Source organism: Electrona antarctica (genome assembly GCF_951216825.1).
Source record: "Electrona antarctica genome assembly, chromosome: 7".
In the NCBI taxonomy this organism is placed as follows: Eukaryota; Metazoa; Chordata; class Actinopteri; order Myctophiformes; family Myctophidae; genus Electrona; species Electrona antarctica.
Window position 1 is genome coordinate 12,792,237 of NC_136812.1, and position 14,073 is coordinate 12,806,309.

The following is a 14,073-nucleotide window of genomic DNA, read 5'->3' on the forward strand; positions in this document are numbered from 1 at the left end:
ATGTCAGCCGCAGGTGTGTATCCTGTTTTCCATGCTTCCTGATTCTGTGCAGACAATGTTGCTTTAGTGCAGTAGTGTATTTATCTCTGTCAGCACATATATATTTTATTTATTTAACTTTTTTTTCTCCCTAAAGCTTTTACTCGACAATTGAAAAAAGGCAAAACAAGTATTGATGTGGCTGAATACTGAATAATAACACCTAGACCAATCTGGCAATTTTTGCATTAAGTACTATACTAGGTTAACGAAATACTAATGAATGCTAGTTGCCTGATCAAAGCAACGTATGTATAAATGCAGTCTCTATACTGTGTGTATACGTACTATACGTACGTGTGTACGTCTGTAATCCACGTAACTCGAGAACCGTTACGCCCCCACCGACTTCAAATTCAACACACTTGAACCCCCCCACAGGGAGTGCAGTGCGTGGTGTCGAGTCTGTTGGATAGCCGATTATAGCCGGTTGTCCAGAACCAGCACAAAAGCCTCTTCCCGGGTTCTGGGCCTGATCACCGCTATATATGGAGTGCATGCTGGCCTGTTCTGACATCACAATGATTGTTCTGACATCATCCATAGACTCCATATTTGGGCATGCCTGACAAATAACTCCATATATGGGCATAAAAGGGACACAGACATAATAACTGGGTGGGGCATGCATTTACAACGAACCCTAACCAAGTAGGCCAGTGCCCAACGGGCACCGCTCTAGTTGCTTTAAATGTGCTATATTTTGTCCATAGTCAGGCTCAGCATCCCCACTGTCCTGCCCCCTACGGAACCCCCGAGCAGCACTTTCAGACTGGAAGCAGCTGACATTGCTGTGGTTGTGATCTACTTTGTCTTTGTCATGGTGGTTGGCATCTGGGTAAGATCTCACTTGTAAAGATGTTGTCACTGTATTAGTAGTTAAGTCATAGTAGCAAATCTGATCTTCAGTGGTGTAAAGTAACTTAAAGTAGCCTACATTTACTCAAGTAAATTGTACTTAAGTACAATTTTGAGTATTTTGACTTGGTACCATATTGTGCCGAATATAAGACGACTTATTATAAATATAATATAATATTTTTCAAGACTCAGTGGAAAAAGTACATTGAAGACCAAATAGTCTAGTCCCCGATTATAATACGACCACGTTTTCTAGGATATTTCCATGGGAATAAAAACATAGTCTTATATTCAGCACAATTATTTACAATTTACTATACTGTTACTTAAGTAGTTCTACTCCATACATCTCAGAGGCAACTATTGTACTTTTTCTCCACTATTATTTGCAAACGTACTAGTTACTTTGTATTTGTAAATAGATTTGTATACATTAGAAAACTTGTGAAATGGGACATTCTGCATAATGACTTATTTTACTTTTGTACTTTAAGTACATTTTGATACCAATACTTTTGTACTTTTACTCAATTTCCTGTCAGGAGAGGATGAAGAATTTGTATCAGCAGTCTATGTCCGTGTGATCATTATGCTATTTGCTCCAATTAAATTATTAATCTGTTATTTTGTATTTCTTATTCTAGGACCCCTTATAACTTTGCCATGAAATTGCTATAAAAAATGTGTTATTTAATATTTTGTGTCAATATTATATTATTGTCATCATGGGTATTTGGATGTGTCATTCACCCCCACATTACCATTGAAATAATAACCTTATTATGGCATCATATTTATCTTTAATTAATTTCTCCTCCAGTCATCAGTGCGAGCCAATCGCAGCACAGTGAGTGGATACTTCCTGGCTGGCCGTTCAATGAGCTGGTGGCCTGTAAGTATGATTGATTGATTGATTGATTGATTGATTGATTGATTGATTGAATACTTTATTAGACCGAAATGTAAAACAGCAACAGAGTACAGTCCTATGTATTCAATTCATAAACATGACATGAAAAATAACAACAAAATGTAATATCATCACAAAAAATTATAATAGGTCGCAGATTACTATGAAAACCTACAAAACCTGTCAGTCCGTCCATCCGTCGATCCGTCATGCCTCCATATATGGAGGCCAATTTCTTAACAACTAGTCACTAGACTAGACCAAAGGAATATCCCTACTGGGGGAGATATTAGACTTTTTAAGAAATCAGGCTGAGGCAGTGAGTCACTCTGCTACATTCACCCCTCTTTTGACCTCCTCCCACGGGGAAACCCGTTCCGGGTCACAGCACCATTGTAAGACCCAGGAATCAAACCTGGGTCTCCCGCGTGAAAAGCCAACATCTTAACCACTAAGCCAAAGGCAATTGCCTATGGCTCTAGGGAGATATAAGACTTGTGAGGGCATCAGACTGAGGCTGTGAGCCACTCTGCTACATGTATGGGAGGCAGTGGTTCAGGGGTAGACTAGAGTGGCCACATGGCAACCGGAAGGTTCCCAGTTCGATCCCAGGCTCCCCCAGACAGAGACTAACTCTGTCGAACTGGGAACCTTCCGGTGTCGAAGTGTCCTTGAGCAAGACTCTGAACCCCCTATTTGCTCCCGATGTGCAAGTTGGTGCCTGCACAATCTATGTAAAGCACTTTGGATAAAGGCGCTATATAAATGCACCATTATTATATCCACAGATTGGAGCTTCATTGATGTCCAGTAATGTTGGAAGCGGTCTGTTCATTGGACTGGCTGGCACAGGAGCAGCAGGAGGAATTGCAGTTGGCGGCTTTGAGTGGAATGTACGAAACACTATACGTGCGTGCGTGCGTGCGTGCGTGCGTGCGTGCGTGCGTGCGTGCGTGCGTGCAACTTTTTCTGACCTTATAGCCTCCATCTAAACAAGGGTTGGTGAGTGAGGAATAGGATTCAGCTGAGACAGACACACGTGCGCTCGTGCAGAGAACATGACACCAGGTGGTCTTGCACGACACATTCTAGTTTATTACAGCCAACAGAGAAATATATAATTATACAGTATTGGACAGTGGATACATGACGTGCCTGGAAGATCTGTAAACAAGGATAAGAAGAACAGACATGAACATAAACAGAGCACACATCTTGTATAATCTGCACAGTACACAGACTTTCAGTCTCTCTGATAAAGTAGTTGATCATCATACTGTATCGTGTGTAAGTATTGGAGTGTGTGTACTGTGTACTGTACTGTAGGCCTACTGTATGTTATTTACTGCGTGTGTACATTCCTGCAGGCATCGTGGGTTCTGGTGGCTCTGGGGTGGATATTTGTGCCTGTCTACATCTCCTCTGGCGTGGTGACCATGCCAGAATACCTCGCCAAACGCTTTGGAGGCCAGAGGATACGGATCTACATGTCCGTTCTCTCTCTAATACTCTACATCTTTACCAAGATATCTGTAAGCCACACAAACCACAAAAACACAATATAAACAAGAACTGACTGTGTGTGTGTGTGTGTGTGTGTGTGTGTGTGTGTGTGTGTGTGTGTGTGTGTGTGTGTGTGTGTGTGTGTGTGTGTGTGTGTGTGTGTGTGTGTGTGTGTGTGTGTGTGTGTGTGTGTGTGCGCGTGTGCGTTTGCGTGTGCGTGTGCATGCAGGGATGGATTAACCCCCACAAGGGCCCCTGGGCCGGTAATATTTGCAGGGCCCCCATAGCACGACATTTTCATGTTTTTCCCGTGGTTTTATCATTTTTTTAACCTAAATTTAACAAAATTAACAGCCAATGAAGGGCCCCATGAGCCCTTTTCAGGGCGTCAAACCTAGTACCTCACGGTCCAATTTCCCCGAAGGGCCCCTGAGAGCCAAGGGCCCCTGAGAGCCAAGGGCCCCTGGGCCCCGGCCCCACTGGCCCAATGGTTAATTTGTCCCTGCGTGCATGTGTTTTTGGACAATAACTGTAATCTCTGTATTCATCCATTGAGTCAAAGGCAAATTCTTTGCTTACCTAAAGTTCTAATGTTGATAACGCATGTACGCCATATACAAGTGTATGATCTTCACTGCTTTACAGAGAAAATGAGAAAATGTGAATAACACCAAGATCTTAACCTGATACTCTCGATGTCCAAGTCTTTCACAAACTTGAAAGGTTGAATTGAGTGAATCGGGTTAAGTGCTGCTTCTTTTACACTGGGAATGATATCCATATTGGATGTTCCTGCATGGGTGACTGTGGCTCAGGAGGTAGAGCAGGTCGTCCAATGATCCATGGGTCGGCGGTTCGAATCCCAGCTCCTCCTGTCTACATGTCGAAGTGTCCTTGGGCAAGACACTGAACCCCAAATTGCTCCCGATGTGCTGGTTGGTACCTTGCATGGCTTCCGCCGCAATCGGTGTATGAATGAATGTATGGGTGAATGTAATGCACTATGTGAAGCGCCTTGGATAAAGGCGCTATATAAATGCACCATTTACCATTTATGAATACTGTTATGGAACGCAAACCTGTACGCTGCCTGCTGTGTGTTGTTTTTTGTCCAGACAGATATCTTCTCTGGAGCGTTGTTCATCCAGATATCTTTAGGCTGGGACCTGTACTTGTCTACTGGCATACTGCTGCTGGTCACTGCTGCTTACACTGTGGCAGGTACAATGCCGTGCTCAAGACAATGTGTTGCAATGCACACATCCGGTTCTTTGCTGGTGCTGGTTGACACGAAATTACAGTTTAAAAGAGCTAAAGTCAAGTAAAAAGAGCATTGCTCACCAGTGTTTTGTTTTTAAAACACAGACATGACACTAGGGTACACAACGTTTCTGTCAGTTGGCCTTCATCGTTTAGGTACATACAATACCAACCATGCACATAGACACTGCCTCTGCATTAAGCAATGTCTCAATGTTTTATGTAATGACATTGCATTAGTACCAGGCTTATCTGTTGTTTTGCGATAATAGTGGTGGATAGTATACTTATTACCTTTACATTTTCGACCTCTAAACACAAATCACAACGTTTGATTATTGACGATATTGTGCATTGTGCAATAGCTTTTGTATTGCATTTTGGCACTTTAACAGCTATTTATTTAATTGTATTGCGTATCATTTTTATTGGTACAATGCAGAGGAGCCGAAACCCAATAATTGCTCTACCTTGTGTTTTTCTTGTGTCTGTCTGTGCATGTGTGTGTTTGTGTATGTGCATGTGTGCGTGCGTGCGTGCGTGCGTGCGTGCGTGCGTGCGTGTGTGCGTAGGTGGTCTGACAGCAGTGATCTACACTGACGCCCTGCAGACTGTTATAATGGTGGTAGGAGCCTTCACACTCATGTTCATAGGTAGGTAACTCAATGCCATTGATACATTTTGGGGTTTTAAGCATTATGTTATACTTTAGCTATTGAAAAATAGCAGATCTACAAGCTCATGATCGCGAAAATGTGCATGGCGCAAATCTTTGAATATATATTCTTTCACTCAAATCTTTGCTTCTTGGGTGTCCCTGGAACAACATATGTTGAGATGGGGGTCGGTGGCCAATTACATGGTTTCTGGGGTCCTTGACATGAAATAGTTTGAGAACCACTGATATAGAAACATGGGTTTTTCTGAAAACTGTCAGGATTTAGGAGCCTTTTTTTAATCAGCCTCAGGTCTAAATGGGTGACATTCTTCCTCGGGGAAAGAGCTGATCCAGTAGTATTAACATATGGTACTAAATTAAATATGTTCATGTACATTTTCTGTTATAAGACGACTAACTACTCTACTGTATACACACAAATGTAGGATAATGTGTGTGTGTGTGTGTGTGTGTGCGTGCGTGTGTGTGTGCGTGTACGTGTGTGCGTGCGTGTGTGTGTGTGAGTGTGTGTGTGTGTGTGTGTGTGTGTGTGTGTGTGTGTGTGTGTGTGTGTGTGTGTGTGTGTGTGTGTGTGTGTGTGTGTGTGTGTGTGTGTGTGTGTGTGTGTGTGTGTGTGTGTCTTCTTCCCAGCATTTGCCGAGGTGGGTTGGTACGAGGGTCTCCTGGACCGCTATCCCTCGGCCGTTCCCTCGGTAACGGTTCCAAACACAACCTGTCACGTGCCGCGTGCCGACGCCTTCCATCTGCTAAGACACCCCGTCACGGGAGACTTACCCTGGCCCGGTTTGATATTTGGTCTCACTGTGCTGTCCACATGGGTCTGGTGCATGGATCAGGTATTCACCATCACCATCATCATCATCATTATAATCACCATACTGATCATTATCATCATCATTATCATCATCATCATTATTCACGAGGACCACACACTTTATATAAAATGTTGAAGTGGAGATGACTTGAGTAGAGTGAAATGTCTGTGGATTTTTCTGAAACAAAAACTTTGCAGATAGAAAGAGGATAATTCAAGCTTTCCGTACAGCTACAATGTTGGTGAGTTTAACGTTGTTTAATACAATAAGATAGGACTTTTCTGTTTGGATTTTTTGTTTTTGCTACTTAGTAGGCGTTGCTGCATAACTTCCGGGTACGATGATGTCACTCCACAGCCGGCTGCAGATTTTTGAGGGGGCAAAGGTTTTATGTCATATTGCGTTGTTAAATCAAACAGACAGTGCCAGTTGTAGGACTCAGGTGGCCCTATGCAAGATTATTTTTGGTGGCCCCCCCACCAGGGTCGTAGCCAGGCTTCATAAATTACTGAGGGAATCGCTGCCCCGCCGGGGGGGGGGGGGGTGTCCGGGGGGGCTATACCCCCTGGGCTGCGATGAAAATGCTGGTGCACTTCTTTGAGATACAAATTAAGAGGCTAGATCTATAAAGAACTACACACATCATATTAGATTATTATCATCTTTACTGTACTATTATTGCCATTTGTCAACTTCAGCAGGGGAGAACACCAGTACAAAACAAAACATTGGATAGGGCAGGGGTTTGCAACTTTGATGATAGAGAGGGCCACTGTATTTCACACTCACTCCAGAGTATGGAGTGAATACATGGAGTACAATGCATCTAGTAAAAAATAGCTGATCTACAAGCTCAAAACACGATGCAGTGCGATGCATTTTGAGCTTGATGATCTGCTTTTTTGCTATTTTTTAATTGGAATCCTGAATTATTCTTAACTCTTTTCTAATTGGAATCCTGAAAAGTAACATTTTTATTTAATTTCAAATACATTTATATATTCTTATGTTAACTTTATGATTATGAACTTTATGAATACATAAAGTACTAGTCATTAAGCGGTCTGGAGTTTTCTCTGGGGTTTGGAAGCCGTTTGAGCTGCAATGAAAACAGGCAAAACAGTGAAAACAGTGACATCTGCTGGCAAATCCCATTGACATATATGGGATTTGCAGGCTGTGACATCACAAACAGCAGGAAAATCAGAGCACTTGTTTGAGCCAGAAAACCCCAGACCACAGAAAATCTACTACAAAAATTAAGAAAAATTACACAAAACGTATTTTTTATGTCCCAATCCCTTTAATATAATAATGTCTCTGACACTCCTCTTGTATATCTGCCGGCCTCTGTCTCCAGGTTATTGTCCAGAGGTCTCTGTCAGCCAGGTCTCTCTCTCATGCCAAAGGAGGAAGTGTTTTGGGTGCATATCTCAAACTGTTGCCAATGTTCTTCATCGTCATGCCAGGCATGATTAGCCGTGCACTGTTTCCAGGTGAGGAATAAGTACAGTATATTTTTTAGAAGTGTGACTGGAATGGTCTTTTAGGATGTATTCACACTGAGGGACTTGAATCCGGTCCAGTTCAGTTGGTTTGATTTAGTGTAAACACAGTGTAAGGTACCGGGGATCAACATCCGTACCTAGGTCCACTTGGAAAAGGTGGTATACTCTTTAATACTATTGGTGCAATACTATCTATTCTAATACTATCTAAAGGCTAATTATACACTTCATCATGCTGTTGAAATATAAACTTGGAATGGAAATATATAAATGTATCACGCTTTAAAACATTTGTGTGTGTGTGTGTGTGTGTGTGTGTGTGTGTGTGTGTGTGTGTGTGTGTGTGTGTGTGTGTGTGTGTGTGTGTGTGTGTGTGTGTGTGTGTGTGTGTGTGTGTGTGTGTGTGTGTGTGGTGCGTGCGTGCGTGCGTAGATGAGGTAGGTTGTGTGGACCCAGCAATCTGTCAGAGTGTTTGTGGGGCATCAGTAGGCTGCTCCAACATCGCCTACCCTAAACTAGTGGTGGAGTTAATGCCTGTGGGTAAGACACACTCTCTCTCTCACTCACACACACACACACACACACACGCAATTAATTGTCACATTTGAAAAACCATGCTTTAGATGCTGTAATCCTGCTTCGTTGCCGTTGCTAAGTAACAACCCTGTTACTTAGTAACATGATGGCATTTTAAAGTATTCTACATTATTTGAGTGTGAGCAAAGTGGAATGTGAACAGTGGTTCCGGGTGGGTTCCATAATTATCTGTACTCTGACATGGAAAAGTCAATTCTTCTTCACTTCACTCTGGATTTCTCTTTTTCTCCATTATGCTTATTTTATTGGCTCTTTTCCACTGCAAGAACTATCCAAACTGTGCCGTGCTGTCTAGTGTATTTCATAGGTTCTGGATTAGTTTGGCTCGGTTTCAGATAAGGTTCTCAGAATCAAATTTGGGTCAAGCTCAGGAGGTTTTACCACTAGTAACGCAGAACTCAGAATGTATATACTTTCAGATCTTTTCTAAAATAGAAAAAATAGAAGATCTACAAGCTCACATGCACCGTGAGGCGACATGTTGAGAGCAATATAGATCTTCTACTTTCACTTGTTCCTTTTGATGACGTACCTTCACCTTCAGGGCTGGTTCTGGTTATAATGTATATAATAATATAATAAACGTAAATAAATAAATACAATAAACTATCACAGAACGTCACGAGTTCCGAGGATCTTGGTTTTCCCTTCACTGTGGAAAAGAGCCATAGTGTTGTTGTTAGGCCTGTCACACTTATTACATGATCCTCTAAATCGCAATTGTTTGAGATAATCACAATTGTTTTTTTTGCATAATCGCCATAATCATTTCCATGTTGGATTTTCAAAAAAATAGTGGAAACAGCAGATCTACGAGCTCAAAACCCATCACAATGTCATGCATGTTGAGCTTGTAGATCTGCTGTATTCACCATTCATATAAAGTTATTAAATTATGTTATTGTGTGTCATATATCTGCCCCGTGCACCTTTTGTTTACAAAGCCTTAAAGCCAAACGGAAATGTAATGTTTGTATTCATATGTTTGGTTCCAAGTTCAACGCCAAAAACACAATTAAATCATCAATCGTAATTATTTGTGTGACAATCAGTCGTCAAGTGAAATGTGTAACGGTGACAGCGCTAGTTGTTGTTCTCTCCCCAGGGCTGCGAGGTCTGATGATAGTGAAATGTGTAACGGTGACAGCGCTAGTTGTTGTTCTCTCCCCAGGGCTGCGAGGTCTGATGATAGTGAAATGTGTAACGGTGACAGCGATAGTTGTTGTTCTCTCCCTAGGGCTGCGAGGTCTGATGATAGTGAAATGTGTAACGGTGACAGCGATAGTTGTTGTTCTCTCCGCAGGGCTGCGAGGTCTGATGATAGTGAAATGTGTAACGGTGACAGCGCTAGTTGTTGTTCTCTCCGCAGGGCTGCGAGGTCTGATGATAGCGGTGATGCTAGCTGCTCTGATGTCCTCTTTGACCTCTATCTTTAACAGCAGCTCTACTCTGTTTACACTGGACCTTTACAAAAGAGCAAGACCCAGAGCTACTGAGAGAGAGCTCATGGTGGTGGGAAGGTAAATGCACACACGCACATGCAGCGTTGATTTCGCCGACTAAAACCTCAAACCCTCACCCTAAACCTAACCTCCCACGGGGCAGCACAACTAAACCTAACCTTAACCCATGTCTAACCAATGACTAGTCTAAACTAAGTATGCACCACGTTTCGCTATATACTCATTTGGGGGACACCCAAATACATTTGGGGGTAAAAATCTCTGGAGCTTAAGTTCCAGATTAATAAGTACATATACAGTAGATCATCATGAGTACATCTTATCTCATGGTTAGAAAATTGGCAATAATAATAATAATCATGTGTGTTTTCAGGATATTCATCTTGGTGTTGGTGTGCATTAGTCTATTGTGGATTCCAATCATCCAATCATCCAACAGTGGGCAACTCTTTGATTACATCCAGTCAGTGACCAGCTTTCTAGCCCCACCCATCACGTCCGTATTTCTACTGGCAATCTTCTGGCCACGTGCCAACGAGCAGGTCTCACACACATGTATTGTACATATCTACGGTCATTTATCCTAAAATGTACAACTTGGTATGATCCACCATATCTGTGTGTGTGTGTGTGTGTGTGTGTGTGTGTGTGTGTGTGTGTGTGTGTGTGTGTGTGTGTGTGTGTGTGTGTGTGTGTGTGTGTGTGTGTGTGTGTGTGTGTGTGTTGTGTGCGTGTTTGTGTGCGTGTGCGTGTGTGTGAGCGTGCGTGCGGTGGTGGAAAGTACATTTACTTAAGTACTGTAGTACAATTTTGAGTTATTTCTACTTTACTTGAGTATGTAAGTAAGTAGCCTTGCCGAGCCATGAGGCCCAGGGGCAGGAGCCTATCTCCTGTTTCTGTAGCGTGAGGCAGCTTGATGTACAAGTACACCCCCTGGACATGACGCTAGTATGTCGCAGGGACTTACCCCCAATCCAACCCTTGATGCTGAGTGTCAAGCAGGGAGGCACTGGGTCCCATTTTTTAGAGTCTTTGGTATGACCCGGCCGGGGATTGAACCCCGACCTCCCAGTATCAGGACACTCTAACCACAAGGCCACTGAGCTGGTATGAGTATGTACAATATCCAAAACTTTTACTTTACCTCCACTACATCCCAGGGCAAAAACCTTTACTCCATGCACTACATTTCTTTGAAAACATATAGTTGCGACCGAAGGTCGCAGTTAACTATAGAATCTTGTGTTTTTTTATCACTCAACATCCCCATACATGTCTCGTGACATCACTATGACATCATCAGGGATGATAGTAAATCAGGGATCATATCATAGTAAATTAAGCCCATATATGGAGATCCCTGATGCCATCAATATTAGTATGGATATATGTCAGAAGTTACCTGTTCTGACATTCCATATGTTGATCCTTCTCCATCCATCCTTCCTCTTCGATGTCTCCCTTTTGACTGATACCTGTCCATTTAAACTCTAGACGGGCCTGCCCCAGAGTTATTTGTGCAGCCGCGCCCGGCAGCCGGCGAAAACTAGAGTTCTCAATAGGCTCGAAAATTAAGGCCTGGCCCTACCTGGGCCCTCATCAAGCCCTGTATATTCAATACACTGCCCCCGCTCCCACCCTTAGATCTCCATATATGGAGCTGACCTGTTCTGACATTCCATATCTTGATCTGACCTCATCACACCCTGTACACTCAAGATACGCTCCATATATGGTCAGTGCACGCGATCTTGCCCCCAGGCGTCTTACTGGTAGCACTACTTTTGTACGTTTTACTCAAGTACTTTTAGAATTTTGGACTTTTACTTGTAGCGGAGTATAGTTCTACATTGCAGTATTGATGCTTTTACTTACGTATAAGTCAAGCAGTATGTACTTATTCCACCATTGTGAGTGTGTGCATATATATAATGGTGTTTCTCATCCACTCTTAGGGTGCGTTTTGGGGACTAATGGTGGGGCTAGCGGTGGGAGGAGCCAGAATGGTTCTAGAATTCATCTACACAGTTCCTTCCTGTGGCCAGCCTGACCAGCGGCCAGCCATAATAGCCGATGTTCACTACCTGTACTTTGCTCTCATCCTATTGGCTGTCACTTGCCTCGTCATTGTTGCCGTCAGCTTGGCCACGCCCCCGATACCTAAAGATCATGTGAGCATTAAAGCACATTAATCACGCACGCACGCACGCACGCACGCACGCACTCAATGACATAAGTTAGGCAAGGCAAGGCAGTTTTATTTGTATATAGCACATTTCAACGACACGGCAATTCAATTTGATTTACACTACACAGAACATCAAGCAAAGGCAACACAATACAATGACATTAGGATGCATAAAACAAAAGAAGTAAAAATGTTACAGTGACAGTGCAGTGCAGAAGAGGAAAGAACAGAGAAGAAAATCAAATGCATCCGAAAAAAGAAAGGTCTTTAGTTAGTGTTTTAAACTAGACAACTAGATTTCCACTCAAATTCAGAATTTGAATCTTCTAAATTGCTCAATTTAAATATTTTCTCATCTGAACATTCTATCTATCTCCATCCATCTCTTCCACAGCTGTACAGGTTAACCTGGTGGTCAAGGCATAGCCGGGAGCCTCGCATTGACCTCCCCGATCCCTGGACGGACAGTGACCCCGCTGCGACCTCTTCTAAGAGCGGCTCTGTCTCGGACGCCGACACCGTAGCGGTGTCGTGGTGGCGCAGAGCGGCTCTGTGGCTCTGCGGTCTGAGCAGCTCCACCTCTGGTTCCGTCCCTGTCCTGAGCCCTGAGGAGCAGGCACTGCAGGCCATCAAACTGACCTCCCTCCACGAGAGGGCAGTGTGGAGGAACGTCTGTGACACTAATGCGATAATATTATTGGCTGTTAATGTGTTTCTATGGGGATACTTCTCCTGATATTTGGGCTTCGGGTATGGCAGAATGTCAATGAGTTTGCTTTGGCAGAAATTATAATAGCCACCTACAAAATTCTTGTCTTATAGATATATATAGATATATATATTCCATAAATACTGATCAATTATAACTCATTAGTCATTACCTAGCCTGCACATATACTTTTAGCCAAGTTCTAATTACATCTGATTACATAATAACATTAAAGTGTGCTTGACAATATGGTGGGATTCAACCAACAGCAATACAGTATGTGTATATGTGAATCAACCTATAATACTGTAATCAGTTTTGACCGCATGTATACTTCTTTGATTATTATAGCTACAGTATTTGGATGTACTAAATGTCACTAAAATAATTGAGAATTGGTAGTGTGAACTAAATATATTTAGTTGGTGTGCCACTCAATTATTTACTTAGCAATTATTCTATCTGTTAATTTAATTATTTTTTTACTTTATAAACGTAAGCTATATTTTATACTTCATTGCACAATATGGTATTGTGCCAAAATAGTGAAAATAGCACATCTACAAGCTTGCAATTTTTTACTTTTCCCAGGAGCTGAACAAAATAGGATCACTTACGATTCAATTATTTGGTTAAATGATCAATTATCACACATTATCTATTAACTGTTAATGCACAGGCTACTTACTTATAGGCAACAATGTATTAGTTAAGCACTATGGCAGCGGTGGCCGAACGGATAGCGGAGCGGGCTTGATACCGGAAGGTCGCCAGTTCGAATCAGCGGTCCGACACGTTAAAATTACCACCGCTGAAGTGCCCTTGAACAAGGCATTGAACCACTACGATGAAATGTGTTCTATGAGCAGGGCCTGGCTGGAAACAAGTTCTTGAGCTTAGCCCAGATACCCTGGGTAAATATAGTAATCATTTCATTTCATTTCTATGTTGATGTGGTTCTTTTTAAGCCAATGTGGGAGCATTCTCTCTACAATATTAAACTAAGCATTCACAGTCAGCTGTGTTTATAATTATGCATTGTATTCATTTTTTTGTAACTGAAATCTAATTCGATTATAGCCTATGATATGAATGTTGTTTTGGAGTAGGGAGTTATTTATTTATTGTCACCTTTAAAAAAAAAAAGAAAAAAAGAAAGAAAATAACCCGTGTGGGATCAGCATCTAGCATTAACTTGTACTTTTTATGCAAGCTGTTAGCATAATCACCAGAGATCATAAAAATATGATGAATCATCAGTTTACCACACACTGACTACACCTAGTTATAAACATCACCAGCAGTGACTCAGCAGAGCCACATAATGACGTTCATTTTCCACCGGCACAACAAAACTACGGGACAAAAAAAAAAGAAAATCACAGGGGGGTAAAGAAGGGAGGCCCCCGAGTCGCGTGTGCACGCGCACGCGCTCGCTCGCCGTTGCCCCTGGTGACGCGTCCCCGTGCAGTTTGATCCCGCCCCCCCGGCCCACCTTGACTGGCTGTTTACGACCCATGCAGCGTCTCTGCGTGGTAAAC

The 14,073-nt window shown here is 42.5% G+C and overlaps 1 protein-coding gene across 1 annotated transcript; it reads left to right on the top strand.

The window, feature by feature from the left end:
• On the top strand, positions 1-12,559 carry slc5a9 (solute carrier family 5 member 9; the record flags this gene model as incomplete). Its single annotated transcript, XM_079505379.1, has 14 exons — positions 1-13; positions 753-877; positions 1,721-1,792; positions 2,599-2,703; positions 3,178-3,342; positions 4,429-4,534; positions 5,146-5,226; positions 5,883-6,088; positions 7,428-7,563; positions 8,008-8,115; positions 9,542-9,692; positions 10,009-10,177; positions 11,591-11,806; positions 12,218-12,559. The coding sequence occupies 14 exons, from the start codon at positions 1-3 to the stop codon at positions 12,557-12,559; spliced, it is 1,995 nt and encodes a 664-aa protein (XP_079361505.1).
• Between the last annotated feature and the right edge of the window lie 1,514 nt (positions 12,560-14,073).